Source organism: Melozone crissalis, unplaced genomic scaffold (genome assembly GCF_028551555.1).
Source record: "Melozone crissalis strain CALT ecotype California unplaced genomic scaffold, PUWL_Pcris_2 ptg000079l_1, whole genome shotgun sequence".
NCBI classification, from domain to species: Eukaryota; Metazoa; Chordata; class Aves; order Passeriformes; family Passerellidae; genus Melozone; species Melozone crissalis.
In genome coordinates, this window is record NW_026535856.1 from 4,101,584 (window position 1) to 4,118,986 (window position 17,403).

A 17,403-nucleotide genomic window follows, 5' to 3' on the forward strand; every position below is an offset into this window, starting at 1 on the left:
CCCCGGGGGGTCCCTGACGTTGCTGTGCAGAGGGTCCGGGTTCAGTTTTGGTAGTTTTGCCCTACAATGGGTCCGACAGAGACCCGGACAGGGGCTGGAATTCGTCGCCTACATCAGCAACACTGGTGGCGCCATCTACTACGCACCGTCAGTCTAGGGTCAGTTCAGGATCTCCAGGGACAACGGGCAGAGCTCCATGATGCTGACCATGAACAACCTCATGGATGAGGATTCCGGATCCTGTTTCTGTGCCAAAAGTTAGGATGGTTGTTGTGGTCCTGCTGCTGGTAAAGACATTGATTGTGATGATGTTGGTCACGGTGGTTTTTACTGAGTCCTCAATTTTGAGTTCCCTCCTCTCCCAAAACCAGACCCTTCCCCCAAACCTCAGCCCATGACCCTTTGTCCCAAATCTCCCCCATTTGCCCCAATGGTCAGCACTGACGCCAAACCCTCCCCTGCTCCTGCCCCAAAACTCAACCATTGGCCCCAAATCTTCACCCCTGGCCTCCAGTTCAGGCCTCCTCCAATCAGGGCCCGGGGAGCTGGAGGAGATTTGGGTGAAATGGGAAAAATTTGGATAAAGTCGAATGTTGGGGCAATGATGGTGGACACTGGGGGAGAAGGTCAAGAATGGGGTCAAGGGTTGGGATTTGGGGCACGATTTGGGGGTTTTGGGACATTTGGGGAGACAGGGATGGGGGTTTGGGGCCACCACCTGCATCGTCACCATGTCCAGAGCTCCCAGAGATGATTCCAGCCCAGCCCCAAGGAGCAGCCCCAGACACCGCGGCCGCTGAGGGAGAAGTGAAGCCCCAGGTGGGATCGAGGGAGGGAGGGAGGATCAGACGCCGTGATTTTGGGGCTCCGCAGCCTCCCCCCACTTCCTCCCCGGCAGCTGCCGGGGCCCAGCTGGGGCAGGAAAGGAAACAGAAAGTTCCTGGTTTTGGTCACTGTGAACATCTGTGTTTTGCAGAGGGTAGCTCAGCCTCTGGGCACTGCGGCAGAGGAGGTCCCAGGGTCCCAATTTGGGGCCAAAGCTCAGGATTTGGGTCAAGGGTTGAGCTTTGGCCTCATCCCCATCTCCCCTTTGTCCCGCAGGGCTCCGGGCGGCCGTGACCCTGCTGGAGTGCAAGGGGGACCTCCAGCCCCCCGGGGGGTCTCTGCGCCTCCTCTGCCGAGGGTCCGGGTTCAGTTTTGGAAGCTACGACAGGTTCTGGGTGCGCCAGAGACCCGGGCAGGGGCTGGAGTGGCTCGCGAGTATCAGATACAATGATGGTTGGACCGGGCACGCGCCATCGTTCAAGGGACGGTTCACGATCTCCAGGGACAACGGGCAGAGCTCGGTGACGCTGACCATGAACAACCTCAAGGACGAGGATTCCGAATCCTATTTCTGTGGCAGAAGTGTTGTTGGTACTGCTGGTTGTGGTGCTGCTGCAGGTGTTGGTCACTCTCATGATTCAGTGACATTTGGCCATGTTCCTGTTCCCCGGTCCCCACCTATCTCCATTCTCTGGACCCTTCCCTAAAACCCCAAGCCCTGACCCTATTCCTATCCCCATGTCCCAATCTTGCAGTGGTTCGCCCTGAAATCCACTCTCTGCACATTACCACAAAGTTGACTCAAACCTTAACCCTTGTCTTGAAATATCCACTTTCATAACAAGGTTTTGGGGCACAAATTGGAGATTTGGGGTCAGGAGTTGTGGTTTGGGGTTAGCGGGTAAGAACTGGGGTCGAGGCAGAGCAAGGTTGGGATCGATGGTCAAGGGCTGGATGTGGGCTGGGGGTTCGGGGGAAGGGTCTGCGGAACGGAGACAGGGGGGACACAGAGATGGGGATGGGGACAGCAGGGACATCGCCAATACGATGGGCACTCTCAGCCCAACCAGCACCAACACTCTTGGCACAGAAAAAGGATCCGGAATCCTCGTCCTTGAGGTTGTTCATGGTCAGCGTCACCGAGCTCTGCCCGTAGTCCCTGGAGATCCTGAACCAGCCCTTGAACGATGGATTGTAGTAGGTGGTGCCACCAGTGTTGTAGATGCCTGCGACGTATTCCAAACCCTGCCCGGGTCTCTGGCGGATCCAGAACATTCCATAACTCCCAAAATCGAACCGGACCCTCGGCACAGCAACGTCAGGGACCCCCCGGGGGGCTGGAGGTCGCCCCCGCACTCCAGCAGGGTCACGGCCGCCTGGAGCCCTTCGGGACAAAGGGGAGATGGGGATGAGGCCAAAGCTCAACATTGACCCATATCCTGACTCTGGGCCCCAAATTGGGATCCTTGGAGTTCATCATCCTCCCAGCAGTGTTCTACCCCTTTGTCCAGAAGGCCACGCCCACTTAAAAGCCCTAGACCAATCAGACTTTCAATTTCCATCATCACCCTTTTGTCCCGCAGGGCTCCGGGCGGCCGTGACCCTGCTGGAGTGCGGGGGGGACCTCCAGCCCCCCGGGGGGTCCCTGCGCCTCCTCCGCAGAGGGTCCGAGTTCAGTTTTCGACGAACCAGTCTGATGTGGATCCGATAGCAGCCTGGGCAGGGCCTGGAATACATTGCAGGGATTGACTATGATGGAGACACCAGATACTCGCCATCGTTCAGGGGCCGAGTCAGCATCTCCAGGGACAACGGGCAGAGCTCGGTGACGCTGACCATGAACAACCTCAAGGACGAGGATTCCGGATCCTATTTCTGTTCCAAAACTCCTGAGAGTGGTAATGCTGTTGTTGCTGATCGTAGTGACGCTGCTGGTGCTGGTTATGGAGCATTTTTCCCCGTCCCCTTTGTTGCGTCCCTAATTGTTCCCATACCCCAGACCCTCCCCCCAAATCCCAGCCCTCGTCCCTGCTCTCGGTGACTGAATTCGTGTCCCCAGCCCCGGGCCCAGCGCTGACCTTTGGGGCTGAGTTTGGGGGATGATCAACGGCCAAGGGTTGGGGTTTGGGGCCGGAGAGGGGAAAGGGAAATTGAGAAATGCTCACGGGCGGGGTCAGGGGCTCGGAGCTGGGGAAGGGTCTGGGGAACGGGGACAGGTGGGGATGCAGCGATGGGGATGGGGTCAAACAGCATCACCCAAACCAGCACTGACAGCTTTTGTGCAGAAATAGGATCCGGAATCCTCGTCCTTGAGGTTGTTCATGGTCAGCGTCAGCAAGCTCTGCCCATTGTCCCTGGAGATCGTGACCTGGCCCTTGCCCAATGGTTCATAGTGTTTTCTGGAAAGATCGTAGCTGATCTCTGCCACGAACTCCGGCCCCTGCCCGGGTCTCTGGCGGATCCAGTACATGTTCACATTCCCGAAACTGAACGCGGACCCTCGGCAGAGGAGGCGCAGAGACCTCTCGGGGCTGGAGGTCCCCCCCGCACTCCAGCAGGGTCACGGCCGCCCAGAGCCCTGCAGGACAAAGGGGAGATGATTAAAAATGAGAAATATGATTGGTCTAGATGGGGAAAAGGTGCTCCAGAAAAAAGGGGCGGAGCCCACCTGGGAGGGGCAGCAGGAGCAGCAGGGACTGGAGCCGGAGGGAGCTCAAGGCCAAGGCCGGGATGCGCTGGGGATGGGTCCCAGGGGGGTTTGGGGGTTCTTAATGTGGTATTGCGTTTGAAATCAATGTGGAACCCTGAGGAGAAGGTGTCCAATAAATTAATGAGATTGTTTAATTCCAGCTTTTGAGGAACCTCAGGATAACCAAAAAATCTGGTGGAGATTTGGGACCGAACCAGGGGAGTTATGAGTGATATTGGTGAAGATTTGGAGATGGACTCCGGGCGGCCGTGACCCTGCTGGAGTGCGGGGGGGACCTCCACTGACGTTGCTGTGACGAGGGTCCGGGTTCGATTTCGGGAGTTTTGGGATGGGCTGGATGCGCCAGAGACCCGGGCAGGGGCTGGAATTTGTCGCAAAGATCAGTGACAGTGGAGGTTACACCGAGTACGCGCCATCCGTCAAGGGCCGGGTGACAATCTCCAGGGACAACGGGCAGAGCTCGGTGACGCTGACCATGAACAACCTCAAGGACGACGATTCCGCCGTTTATTTCTGTGTCAAACCTCCTGGTGGTGGTGTTTCTGCTACTGCTGATTATATTGACGGTGCTCGTGCTGTCCTCATCTCCTCGTGTCCCCCCCTGTCCCCGTTGCCCAGACCCTTCCCCTAAACACCCCGCCTTCACCCAGCCTTTGGCCATTGATCCCAACTATGCTCTGCCTCCTCCCCAATTCTCACCCACTGACCCCAAACCACAACTCCTGACCCCAAATCTCCTCTTTGTGCCCCAAAACTTGATTCTGAAATTGGATACTTCTGGTCATGGGTTAAGATTTCGGTCAACTTTGTGGTCGAGAGTGGAGAATTTGGGGCAGAGCCAGGACAGGGTTGGGAGATGGGGTCAGAAATGGGTTCAGGGCAGAGTTTGGGAGAAGGGTGTGGGGAACCGGGAGAGGGGGGGACACATCCACGGCGATGGGATCAAAACAATCAGCAGCAGCACCCCAAGTATCATAGGCAGCTTTCCCGCAGAAATAGGATCCGGAACCCCCGTCCTAGAGGTTGTTCATGGTCAGCATCACCGAGCTCTGCCCGTTGTACCTGGAGATCCTGAACCGGCCCTGCACTGATGGCGCATACCAGGCGTGGGCACCGCTAGCGTCGATCAGCGCCAGCCTTTCCAGCACCTGCCCACGCCTCTGGCGGGTCCAGGTGATGGAGTGAGCCCCGAAACTGAACCCGGACCCTCGGCAGAGGAGGCACAGGGACCCCCCAGGGGGCTGGAGGTGCCCCCTGCACTCCAGCAGGGTCACGGCCACCCGGAGCCCATCCCCAAACCATCCCGGTTATTGCCAAACTCCCCTGGTTTGCTCCCAAATCTCTACCAGAGATGTCCTGTATTATAAGTTGCCACAAATCATACAATTCTCCCCTATCCACTTGTTAGTAATTGGAAACCTCCTCCTGATTTTTCTCCACTGATGGTGCAATTAAAAACTCATTAATGACCGCCAAAATCCACCGGGACCCCAACCCCAGCACAACATGGCCACTGCCTCGAGTTCCCTGGAGCTCCTGGCCGTGCAGCTGCTGCTGCCCCTCCCAGGTGGGCCCCGCCCATTTTTCCAAAAGCCACACCCCTTTCCCCTTCTGGAGCAATCATATTTCTCATTTTTAATCATCTCCCCTTTGTCCCGCAGGGCTCCGGGCGGCCGTGACCCTGCTGGAGTGCGGGGGGGAACTCCAGCCCCCCGGGGGCTCCCTGCGCCTCCTCTGCCGAGGGGCCGGGTTCGATTTCAGTGGTTCTGATCTGCACTGGATCCGCCAGAGCCCCGGGCAGGGGCTGCCGTGGGTGGCCGCCATCGACAGCCACGGTGGCACCGACTACCCGCCGTCACTGCGGGGCCGGGTCGCGATCTCCAGGGACAACGGGCAGAGCTCCATGTCCCTGACTGTGAACAACCTCAAGGACGAGGATCCCAGATCCTGTTTCTGCACCAAGGAGTCCAGCACTAACATTGCTGCTGGTGCCCTTGAATTCATTGACCCGTGCCCATCCATGTGTCCCCACCTGTCACCATTGTTCAGGTCCTTCCGTCCGACCCATGACCCCATCCCTGACCCCCACCGACCCAAATCTGGCCCATTTTCCCAAATCTTCAGCATTTGCACCCAGGTTTGGTGACCTTGGCTGAGACTTGTAGCAAGGAGCTGAGGTTTGGGGTCAAGAGCTGAGATTGGGGCAGAGCCAGCTCAGAGCTGGGACATGGGGACAGGACTGGGGTCAGGGGCTGGGGTTTGGGGGAAGGGTCTGGGGAACGGGGACAGGTGGGGGCAAAGAGATGGGGAGGGGGTCAAAAGGATAACCAGCAGCAGCCCAACTACCAGCACAAGCACATTTGGCACAGAAATAGGTGGCGGAATCCTCGTCCTTGAGGTTGTTCATGGTCAGCGTCACCGAGCTCTGCCCGTTGTCCCTGGAGATCGTGAACCGGCCCTTGACCGAATCCGCGTAGCCAGTCCAACCAGCATTGTTGGTGATCCCAGCGACGTGCTCCAGCCCCTGCCCGGGTCTCTGTCGATACCAGCCCATCCCAAAACTGCCGAAACTGAACCCGGACCCTCGGCAGAGAAGGCGCAGGGACCCCCCGGGGGGCTGGAGGTTCCCCCCTGCACTCCAGCAAGGTCACGGCTGCCCGGAGCCCTGCGGGACAAAGGGGAGATGGGGATGAGGCCGAAGCTCAACCCTTAACCCAAATCCTGACTCTGGGCCCCAGATTGTGACCCTTGGAGTTCATCATCCTCCTCCCAGGTGAGTCCCTTCCCTTTTTACATCTGACACTGCCACCCAGTCATGCCCTCAGCCAATCAGGTTTCTCATCCCCATCTCCCCTTTGTCCCGCAGGGCTCTGGGCTGCCGTGACCCTGCTGGAGTGCGGGGGGGAACTCCAGCCCCCCGAGGGGTCCCTGACGTTGCTGTGCCAAGGGTCCGGGTTCAGTTTTGGGGGTCACTCCATGCAATGGATCCGCCAGAGCCCCGGGAAGGGGCTGGAATGGGGCGCAGGGATCCACAGCCCCAGGGGTTACACCTACTACGCGCCGTCGGTCAAGGGCCGGGTCAGGACCTCCAGGGACGACGGGCAGAGCTTCACAGCCCTGACCATGATCGACCTGCAGGACGAGGATTCCTGATCCTATTTCTGTGCCAAAGCCGCTGGGGCGGATGGGGATGACCATGATGCCAATGCTATTAACTCCACCCCTATTTTTGTATCCCCAAATGTCCCCAAACTGCAGACCCTTCCCTAATCCCTGGCCTCATCCCCACTCTCGGTGACTGAATTTGTGTCCACAGCCCAGGGCCCAGCGCTGATCTTTGGCGCAGAGTTTGGGGGAAGATCAACGGCAGAGGGTTGGGGTTTGGGGCCGGAGAGGGGAAAGGGAAATGGAGAAATGGTCATGGGCTGGGTCAGGGGCTGGGAGCTGGGGAAGGGTCTGGGGAACTGGGACAGGGCGGACGCAGTGATGGGGAAGAGGTCAGTACAGCAGGGATCGATATCACCAGCATAACCAGCAAAACCCTTGGCACAGAAATAGGTGGCAGAGTCCTCGTCCTTGAGGTTCTTCATGGTCAGCATCACCGACCTCTGCCCGTTGTCCCTGGAGATCGTGAACCGACCCTTGACCGATGGCGCGTAGGAGATGTAGGAACCATCGCTGTAGATCCCTGCGAGCCACTCCAGCCACTGCCCGGGTCTCTGGCGCACCCAGCTCAATGGGTAACTCCTGAAATCGAACCCGGACCCTCGGCAGAGGAGGCGCAGGGAACCCCTGGGGGGCTGGAGGTCCCCCCCGCACTCCAGCAGGGTCATGGCCACCTGAAGCCCTGCGGGACAAAGGGGAGATGGGGATGAGGAGACGCATTGGTTATGGACCCAAAGTGGGCACCGCCATGCCAGAAAAGGGTGTGGGATCCACCTGGGAGGGCCAGCAGGAGCTGCAGGAGGAGGATGGGGAGGTCCCAGGGTCCCAATTTGGGGCCAACATCAGGGTCTGCAGGCAAGAATAAACATTTGGGTGGATTCGTTCCCTCATCCCCATCTCCCCTTTGTCCCGCAGGGCTCCAGGCGTCCGTGACTCTGCTGGAGTGCGGGGGGGACCTCCAGCCCCCCGGGGGTTCCCTGCGCCTCCTCTGCCGAGGTTCGGGATTCAGTTTCGGGAGTCTTGCCCTACAATGGGCCTGACAGAGACCCGGGCAGGGGCTGGAGTTCGTCGCCTACATCCGCAGTGGTGGCAGCACCTGGTACGCGGATTCGGTCAAGGGCCGGTTCATGATCGCCAGGGACAACGGGCAGAGTCTGATGACGCCGACCATGACCAACCTCAAGGTCGAGGATTCCGCTCTTTATTTCTGTGCCAAAAATTGGGATGATTGTTGTGCTCCTGCTGCTGGTGAGGATATTGATTGTGGTGATGTTGGTCATGGTGGTTTTGGCCCTGCTCCCATTTGGACTCCCCCCTGTCCTCAAACCCAGACCCTTACTCCAAAACCTCAGCCCTTGACACTTGTGACCATCGGCCTGAGAATCCCTCTGGGGCAGCCCAAAATCTGCAACCCTGTCCCCAAACCCAAGGTGCGGGCATTAAATCTTGAGGATTCAGCACAAAAATTGGCAACAAGGGTGAAGGGGTGGGGCCGAGAGTTGGGAGTTTGGGGGAGAATGGGGGAGATTTGGGAAAGAGCCAGTTCAGGGCTGGGACACGGGGACAGGAATGGGGTCAGGGGCTGGGGACTGGGGGAAGGGTCTGGGGAACGGGGACAGGGGGGACATAGCAATGGGTGCAGGGTCAATACAATAGGCACCAGTATAACCAGCACAGCCAGCAGCACCCTTGGCACAGAAATAGGATCCGGAATCCTCGTCCTTGAGGTTGTTCATGGTCAGCGTCACTGAGCTCTGCCCGTTGTCCCTGGAGATCGTGAACCGGCCCTGCACTGATGGCGCGTAGCCGGTGCTACGACCATTGTAGCTGATACTGGCAATGTATTCCAGCCCCTTCTCGGGCCTCTGGCGCATCCATCCCATTGCAACACTCCCAAAACTGAACCCAGACCCTCGGCAGAGGAGGCGCACGGAACCCCGGGGGGCTGGAGGTCCCCCCCGCACTCCAGTAGGGTCACGGCTGCCCGGAGCCCTGCGGGACAAAAGGGAGATGGGGATGGGAAATCTGATTGGCTGCGGACCCGAAGTGAACATGGCCATGCCAGAAAAAGTGTGTGAGACCCATCTGGGAGAGGCAGCAGGAGCAAAACAACCAGGATGGGATGGTCCATGGTTCACAGTTTGGGGCCAAGAGTCAGGATTTGGGTCAATGTTGAGCTTTGGCCCTATCCCCATCTCCCCTTTGTCCCGCAGGGCTCCGGGTGGCCGTGACCCTGCTGGAGTGCGAGGGGGACCTCCAGCCCCCCGGGGCGGCCCTGACTGTGCACTGCTGCACCTCTGGGTTCGATTTTGGGTGTCAGCCCAGGAGCTGGGTCCGTCAGAGACCCAGGCAGGGGCTGGAGTGGCTCGCGGGGATCAGCACTTGTGGCAGCACATGCTATGCGCTATCGGTCAAGGGCCGGGTCACGATCTCCAGGGACAACGGGCAGAGCTCAGTGACCATGAACAACCTCAAGGACGAGGATTCCGGATCCTATTTCTGTGCCAAACGTGCTACTAGTGGTTGTTGTAGTCCTGGTGCTTACAGTGAAGATGACAGTTGTGGATCCACCCCCCTCTCAGTGTCCCCCCCTGCCCCCAATCTGAGACCCGCCCCCCAAACATCAGATCTTCACCCTTTGTTCCCATTTTGCCCCAATGATCAGCACTGACCCCAAACCCTCCTCTGCTCCTGCCCCAAAACTCAACCATTGGCCCCAAACCTTCCCCCCTGGGCTCCAGGTCAGGCCTCCTCCAATCAGGGCCTCGGAAACCTGGAGATATTTGCATGAAATGGGCAAAATTGTGAGAAAGCCGAGAGTTGGGGCAGCAGGGGCCAAGTTTAGGGGAAAATATTGAGTATTTGAAGAGAAAAGTTGGGCTCTGGAGGAAGGATCACTGGGAATGGAGACATCTGGTGACCATCGTGGAGGGCGGGACCACTGCCGGAATTGTCAATAAAAGCAGCAGAACCATAAGTGTAACCACTCTAAGGATGTTTGGCACAGAAATAGGATCCGGAATCCTCGTCCTTGAGGTTGTTCATGGTCAGCGTCACCGAGCTCTGCCCGTTGTCCCTGGAGATCGTGAACCGGTCCTGCACCGACAGCACGTAGTCGGTGCTGCCAGCATTGATGTTGATACTGGCAATTTATTCCAGCGTCTGCCATGGTGTCTGGCGCATCCAGCACATATCAAAACTGCCAAAATCAAACCCAGAGGAGAGGCACAGCAACGTCAGGGACCCCCTGGGGGGCTGGAGGTCCCCCCCGCACTCCAGCAGGGTCACGGACGCCCGGAGCCCTGCGGGACAAAGGGGAGAAAAAAAAACCAACCCAAATTTTAATTCTTGCATGCAGACCCTGATGTTGGCCCCAAATTGGGACCCTTGGACCTCCCCATCCTCCTCCTGCAGCACCTGCTGGCCCTCCCAGGTGGATCCCACACCCTTATTCTGGCATGGCGAGGCCCACTTTGGGTCCAAAAGCAATCCATGCCCTCATCCCCATCTCCCCTCCCATCTGCCAAACATCTGGCTTCAATTTCACAAAATCTGCAATGTTCTGGATGCGCCAGAGACCCTGGCTGGGGCTGGAATACGTCGCGGGGATCAACGGTCATGGTTCCACCGCCAGATACGCGCCATCGGTCAAGGGCCAGTTCAGGATCTCCAGGGACAACGGGCAGAGCTCGGTGACGCTAACCATGAACAACCTCAAGGACGAGGATTCCGGATCCTATTTCTGTGCCAAAAGCGCCTCTGATGGTTGGGGTTGGGAGACTCATGCTGCTGGTTCTAATTTTGGTCCTGTCTCCATCCCCGTTCCCCAGATCCTTCCCTCCTACCCTTGACCCCAGTGTTGACCCCCACAGACCCAAATCGGCCCGTTTTCCCCAAATCTCGACCATTTCCACCCAGGTTTGAGAACCTTGGTTTAGCCTTGGAGCCAAGAGCTGAGGTTTGGTGCCAAGAGCCGAGATTTGGGGCAGAGCCAGCTGAGTTTGGGGCCAATGGTCAGAAGTGAACCCCACTGAGATCTGGGGCACACAGTGTAGGGTTTTGGGGATGAATCTTTGAGAATTATTTCAAATTCTGAAAGCGCCATGGAAATGTGTGAGGTGAGAATATGATTCGGGAGATTGGGGAGAAGGGTCAAGATTTGTGGCCAACACTAAAGATTTGAGGGTCGAATGTGGGGTTTTGGGATGTTTGTGGTCACAGCATCGAGGAGGGGCCACCACTGGCATCTTCATCATAACCAGCAGCAATATTAGGACCACAACCACTGCTGTAACATTTGGCGCAGAAATAGGATCCGGAATCCTCTTCCTTGAGATTGTTCATGGTCAGCGTCACCGAGCTCTGCCCGTTGTCCCTGGAGATCGTGACCCTGCCGTTCACTGAATCCGCGTAGCCGGAGTTGCCACCATCGTTCCTGATCCACGCGAGCCATTCCAAGCCCTGCCTGGGTCTCTGGCGCACCGAGAACATGTCGTAGCTTCCGAAACTGAACCCGGACCCTCGGCAGAGGAGGCGCAGGGACCCCCCGGGGGGCTGGAGGTCCCCCCCGCACTCCAGCAGGGTCACGGCCGCCCGGAGCCCTGTGGGACAAAGGGGAGATGGGGATGAGGTCAAAGCTAAACCCTTGACCAAAACCCTGACTCTGGGCCCGAAACTGGACCCTTTGGACCACCCCATCCTAGTTGTCCTGCTCCGGCTGCCCCTCTAAGGAGGTTCCCGCCCGATTTTCCAGTTTGACACATCCACATTGAGACCCTCAGCCAATCAGGTTTCGCATCCCCATCACTCCTTTGTCCCTCAGGGCTCCGGTCGGCCGTGACCCTGCTGGAGTGCGTGGGGGCCCTCCAGGCCCACGGGGGTTCCCTGCGCCTCCTCTGCCGAGGGTCTGGGTTAAGTTTCGGCAGTTTTGAAATGGAATGGGCTCGACAGAGGCCCGGGCAGGGGCTGGAATGGGTCGCGGGGATCAGGTACGATGGTGCTTACACCGAGTACGTGCCATCGGTCAAGGGCCGGTTAACGATCTCCAGGGACAACGGGCAGAGCTCGGTGACGCTGACCATGAACAACCTCAAGGACGAGGATTCCGCTGTTTATTTCTGTGCCAAACGCACTTATGGTGATAATTGGGCCTTTGCTGATGCTTATCATTTTGTCCCCGACCCCGTGCCCTTGCTCCCATCCTGTCCCCATTCCCCTGGCCCTTCCCACAAACCCCAAGCCCTGACCCTGTTCCTGTCCCCTTGTCCCAACCCTGATAAGACCCAGATATCTGATTTGGGCTGATCCCCGTGCCTTGCAGGCCAATCTCGATAAATCTTGGAGACAGAGTGCCCCAAAACCCAATCAGCTCAGAGATGCCACCTTCTCAGCAAGCTCAGTGATTTCAGCTCTTTAGTGATTCTCAGCTCCCTCAGGATTTCAGCTATTTAGTGATTTCAGCTCTTTCGTGATTATCAACTCTCTCAGGATCTCAGCTCTTTCGTGATTCTCAGCTCTCAGGATCCCAGCTCTTTGCTCATTCGCTGGGGCGCCTTTGGCTGTGGCAGAACCAGACGGACAGGAGAGGTCCTGGTGGTTCCACAGCCATGGTTCATTGAGGGATCTGTGAGGTGTTGAAGTGACAGCTCTTCTCCTGTCAGATGGGCTAAACCAGCCCCTTTTATAGGGTACAGGGGGATCCAAACATGTGCAACAGTGAGGGTCAGGGAGAAGTCACCAATGGGGTTAGAGAGAGAAGCTCTGGTGTGAGAGGCAGAAGACAGGAGATCATTTTGCTGTTCCATCATGGCTGAGCAGTTCCAGCTGTTACGTCTCAATCCTGCATGGAAGTCTCGCAATCTCTGCGGACTCTGCTAAAGGACATGGGGTCAACACGATAGGCAACAGTCTCCCAGCCAGTACCATCCTCAACAGATTTGGCGCAGAAATACGAACCGGAATCCTCAAACTTGAGGTTGTTCATGGTCAGTGTCACAGATCTCTGCCTGTTGTCCCTGGAGATCGTGAACCGGCCCTTGACAGACGGCGCATAGGCAGTGGTGCCACCACTGGTGATCCCCGTAAGCCACTCCAGCGCCTGTCGGGGTCTCTGGCGGATCCAGAGCATGGTGGAACTGCCAAAACTGAACCCGGACCCTCGGCAGAGGAGGCGCAGGGATGCCCCTGGGGGCTGGAGGTCCCCCCCACACTCCAGCAGGTCACGGCCACCCGGAGCCCTGCGGGACAAAGGAGAGATGGGGACGGGAAACCTGCTTGGTCAAGAGTGCCCAACTTCGCATGGCATGCTTCAAAAATGGAGCAGGACTCACATGGGTGGAGGATGATGAACTCCATGGTTCCCAGTTTGGGGCCCAGAGTCAGGATTTGGGTCAAGGGTTGAGCTTTGGCCCCATCCCCATCTCCCCTTTGTCCCGCAGGGCTCCGGGCGGCCGTGACCCTGCTGGAGTGCGGGGGGACCTGCAGCCCCCTGGGGGGTCCCTGACGTTTCTGTGCCGCGCATCTGGGTTTGATTTTGGCAGTTTTGGGATGGGCTGGATGCACCAGAGACCCGGGCAGACGCTGGAATACATCGCCAGTATCAGCAACACTGGTGGTTGCACCTACTACACGCCGTCGGTCAAGGGCCGGTTCAGGATCTCCAGGGACAACGGGCAGAGCTCGGTGACGCTGACCATGAACAACCTCAAGGACGAGGATTCCGCCGTTTATTTCTGCACCAAATGTGCTACTAGTAGTTATGGTGCTCATGTTGCTGCTTTTAGTGACAATTCCGGCAGTGGCCCCAGCCCTAGGATGGTCGCCAGATGTCTCCACTCCCAGTGATCCTTCCTCCAGAGCCCAGCTTTTCTCCTCAGTTGTTAAAGAGTTTCCCCCAAACTCCGCCCCTGCTGCCTCAACCCTACACTTTCCCCCAGTTTTGCCCCTTACACCCAAATCTCCCCCAGCTCCCTGGGCCCTGATTGGAGGAGGCTTGAACTGGACGCCAGGGGTGAAGGTTTGGGGACAATGGTTGAGTTTTGGGGCAGGAGCAGGGGAGGGTTTGGGGTCAGTGCTGACCATTGGTGCAAATGGGGACAAAGGGTGAAGATCTGAGTCAATGGGTGAGGTTTGGGAGAATGGTCAGAGGGTTGGGGACATCTGGGAACCCAACAACAAAGGCCGGCCTGAAACCAGCACCAATACCATAAGCTTGGTAATTACAACCAGCAAAATAACACTTCACGCAGAAATAGATGGCAGAATCCTCATCCTTGAGGTTGTTCATGGTCAGCGTCACCGAGCTCTGCCCCTTGTCCCTGGAGATCGTGAACTGGTCCTGCACGCATGGCGCATAGTAGGGATAAGCAGCACTGCTGATCCCCGCGAGCCACTCCAGCCCCTGCCTGGGTCTCTGACAGACTCAGAGCAGGTAAGAACTGCCGAAACTGAACCCGGACCCTCGGCACAGCAACGTCAGGGACCCCCCGGGGGGCTGGAGGTCCCCCCCGCACTCCAGCAGGGTCACGGCCACCTGGAGCCCTGCAGGACAAAGGGGAGATGGGGATGAGGCCAAAGATCAAGCCCTTGACCCCAATGTCCCAACTATCCGCCCCAGGTTGTGACAATTTGTTTTTCTCCTCCTGCTCCTGTTCACCCTCCCAGATGGGTCCCGTCCCTTTCTCCAGCTGGCCACACCCACTTTGGGTCCTCAGCCAATCAGGTTTCTCATCCCCATCTCCCCTTTGTCCTGCAGGGCTCCGGGTGGCCGTGACCCTGCTGGAGTGCAGGGGGGGACCTCCAGCCCCCCGGGGCGTACCTGTGCCTCCTCTGCCGAGGGTAAGGGTTCGATTTTGGGAGTTTTGGGATGGGCTGGTATCCACAGACGCCAAAGTATGCAGTGGAATGCCTCGCAAGTATTACCAGCAATGGTGGCAGCACCTGGTACGCGCCTTAGGTCAAGGGCCGGTTCACGATCTCCAGGGACAACGGGCAGAGCTCAGTGACGCTGACCATGAACAACCTCAAGGACGAGGATTCCGCCGTCTACTTCTGCGGGAAATCTTACAATACTGGTGGTCCTGGTGCTGCTGCTCATGGGGACCTGCGAAGTCCTGGTCTCATCCTCATCACTGCATCCCCTCCTGTCCCCATTCCCCAGACCCTTCCCCAGCTCCCAGCCCCTCACCCAGCCCATGACCATTTCTCCATTTCCCTTTCCCCTCTCCGGCCCCAAACCCCAACCCTTGGCCGTTGATCTTCCCCCAAACTCTGCCCCAAAGGTCAGCACTGGGCCGGGGCTGGGGACACGAATTCAGTCACCGAGAGCGGGGACGAGGGCTGGGATCTGGGGGGAGGGTCTGGGGTATGGGGACAATTAGGGACCCAACAAAGTGGGGGGGCTAAATGCTCCATAACCAGCACCAACAGCATCACTAAGATCAGCAACAACAGCATTATAACCCTCAGGAGTTTTGGCACAGAAATAGGATCCGGAATCCTCGTCCTTGTGGTTCATGGTCAGCGTCACCGAGCTCTGCCCGTTGTCCCTGGAGATGCTGACTCGGCCGCTGAACGATAATGGGTATCTGGTGTATCCATCATAGTCAATCCCTGCAATGTATTCCAGGCCCTGCCCAGGCTGCTGTCGGATCCACATCTGACTTGTTCGTCCAAAACTGAACCCGGACCCTCGGCAGAGGAGGTGCAGGGAACCCCCGGGAGGCTGGATGTCTGCCCAAACTGCAGCAGGGTCACGGCCGCCCGGAGCCCTGTGGGACAAAGGGGAGATGACTGAAATCGAAAGTCTGATTGGTGTAGGGCTTTTAAGTGGGCGTGGCCAGCTGGACAAAGGGGTAGAACACTGCTGGGAGGTGGATGATGAACTCCAAGAATCCCACTTTGGGGCCCAGAGTCAGGATTTGGGTCAATGCTGAGCTTTGTCCTCATCCCCATCTCCCATTTGTCCCGCAGGGCTCCGGGCGGCCGTGAACCTGCTGGAGTGCGGGAGGGACCTCCAGCCCCCAGGGGGTTCCCTGACGTTGCTGTGCCGAGGGTCCGGGTTCAATTTTGGGGATTATGGAATGTACTGGATCCGCCAGAAACCCTGGCAGGGTTTGGAATACGTTGCATGCATCTGCAACACTGGTGGCACCACCTTCTACAATCCATCGGTCAAGGGCCTGTTCAGGATCTCCAGGGACAACGGGCAGAGCTCGGTGACGCTGACCATGAACAACCTCAAGGACGAGGATTCCGCCACCTATTTCTGTGCCAAGAGTGCTCGTGGTGGTTGGGCTGAAAGTGCTCATCGTGTTGACGATGGCCTTGCTGTCCCCATCCCCATCTCTGTGTCCGCCCTGTCTCCGTTGCCCAGAGCCTTCCCCCAAACCCCCAGCCCACACCCAGCCCTTGACCATTGATCCCAACCTTGCTCTGACTCGGCCCCAATTCTTATCCGCTGACCCCAAACCACAACTCCTGACCCAAATCTCCTCTTTGTGCCCCAAAACCTTGTTATAAAAGTGGATACTTCAAGCCAAGGGTTAAGGTTTGAGTCAACTTTTTGGTAAGGTGCAGAGAGCGGATTTCAGGCCGAACCACTCCAAGATTAGGATATGGGGACAGGAATGGTGTCCAGGCTTGGGGTTTTGGGGAAGGGTCCAGAGAACGGAGATAGGTGGGGACCGGGGAACAGGAACACAGCCAAATGCAACCGAAACATGAGAATGACCAATACCTGCTGCAGCATTCCAACCAGCACTACCAACAACACTTCTGCCACAGAAATAGTATCCGGAATCCTCGTCCTTGAGGTTGTTAATGGTCAGCGTCACCGAGTTCTGCCCGTTGTCCCTGGAGATCCTGAACCGGCCCTTGACGGAATCCGAGAAACTGGCACTGCCACCATACTTGCTGATACTTGCGACTGCTTCCAGCCCCTGCCCGGGTCTCTGGCGATACCAGCTCATGTGGAAACCACGGAAACTGAACCCGGACCCTCGGCAGAGGAGGCGCAGGGACCCCCCGGGGGGCTGGAGGTCCCCCCCGCACTCCAGCAGGGTCACGGCCGCCCAGAGCCCTGCAGGACAACCGGGAGATGATGGAAATGACAAATCTGATTGGTCCAGAACGAGAAAAGGGACATGGCTTGCAGAAAAAAGGAGCAGGACCCACGTGAGACGGCAGCCAGGATGAGGATGTGGTGCCAGAAGTGTCAAAATTTGGGGCCAAGAGTCAGGATTTGGGTCAAGGGTTGAGCTTTGGCCTCATCCCCATCTCCCCTTTGTCCCGCAGGGCTCCGGGCGCCCGTGACCCTGCTGGAGTGCGGGAGGCACCTCCAGCCCCCCGGGGAGTCCCTGCGCCTCCTCTGCCGAGGGTCCGGGTTCAGTTTTGGGAGTTGTGACATGGAATGGATCGGCCAGAGACCCGGGCACCAGCTGGAATTCGTTGCCTACTTCAGCAACACTGGTGGTTACACCTACTACGCGCCATCGGTGCAGGGCCGGTTCAGGATCTCCAGGGACAACAGGCAGAGCTCGGTGACGCTGACCATGAACAACCTCAAGGACGAGGATTCCACCCTTTATTTCTGTGCCAAATCTGCTTATGCTGGTGCAGCTGCTGCTTATATTGACCATGCCGGTTTTGGCATCACCCCTGTCTGAGCGTTTTGGCATCATCCCTGTCAAAGGGGAGATGGGGAA

At 57.9% G+C, this 17,403-nt stretch overlaps 1 pseudogene and 2 gene segments (V, D, J or C); 1 reads left to right on the top strand and 2 right to left on the bottom strand.

Annotated features, from left to right (window-relative positions):
• Nucleotides 1-1,768: 1,768 nt before the first annotated feature.
• On the bottom strand, nucleotides 1,769-3,295 carry LOC128946252 (Ig heavy chain V region 914-like; annotated as a pseudogene).
• A 3,519-nt stretch (nucleotides 3,296-6,814) lies between these two features.
• LOC128946253 (Ig heavy chain V region 6.96-like) lies at nucleotides 6,815-7,377 on the bottom strand (the record flags this gene model as incomplete). The annotated part of the segment is given in 2 exon segments: nucleotides 6,815-6,870; nucleotides 7,041-7,377. Coding segments are annotated over 2 exon segments (393 nt in total), but the record flags the coding sequence as incomplete, so codon positions are not given.
• Nucleotides 7,378-13,177: 5,800 nt separating this feature from the next.
• On the top strand, nucleotides 13,178-13,543 carry LOC128946254 (Ig heavy chain V region 914-like; the record flags this gene model as incomplete). The annotated part of the segment is given in 1 exon segment: nucleotides 13,178-13,543. A coding segment is annotated over 1 exon segment (366 nt), but the record flags the coding sequence as incomplete, so codon positions are not given.
• Between the last annotated feature and the right edge of the window lie 3,860 nt (nucleotides 13,544-17,403).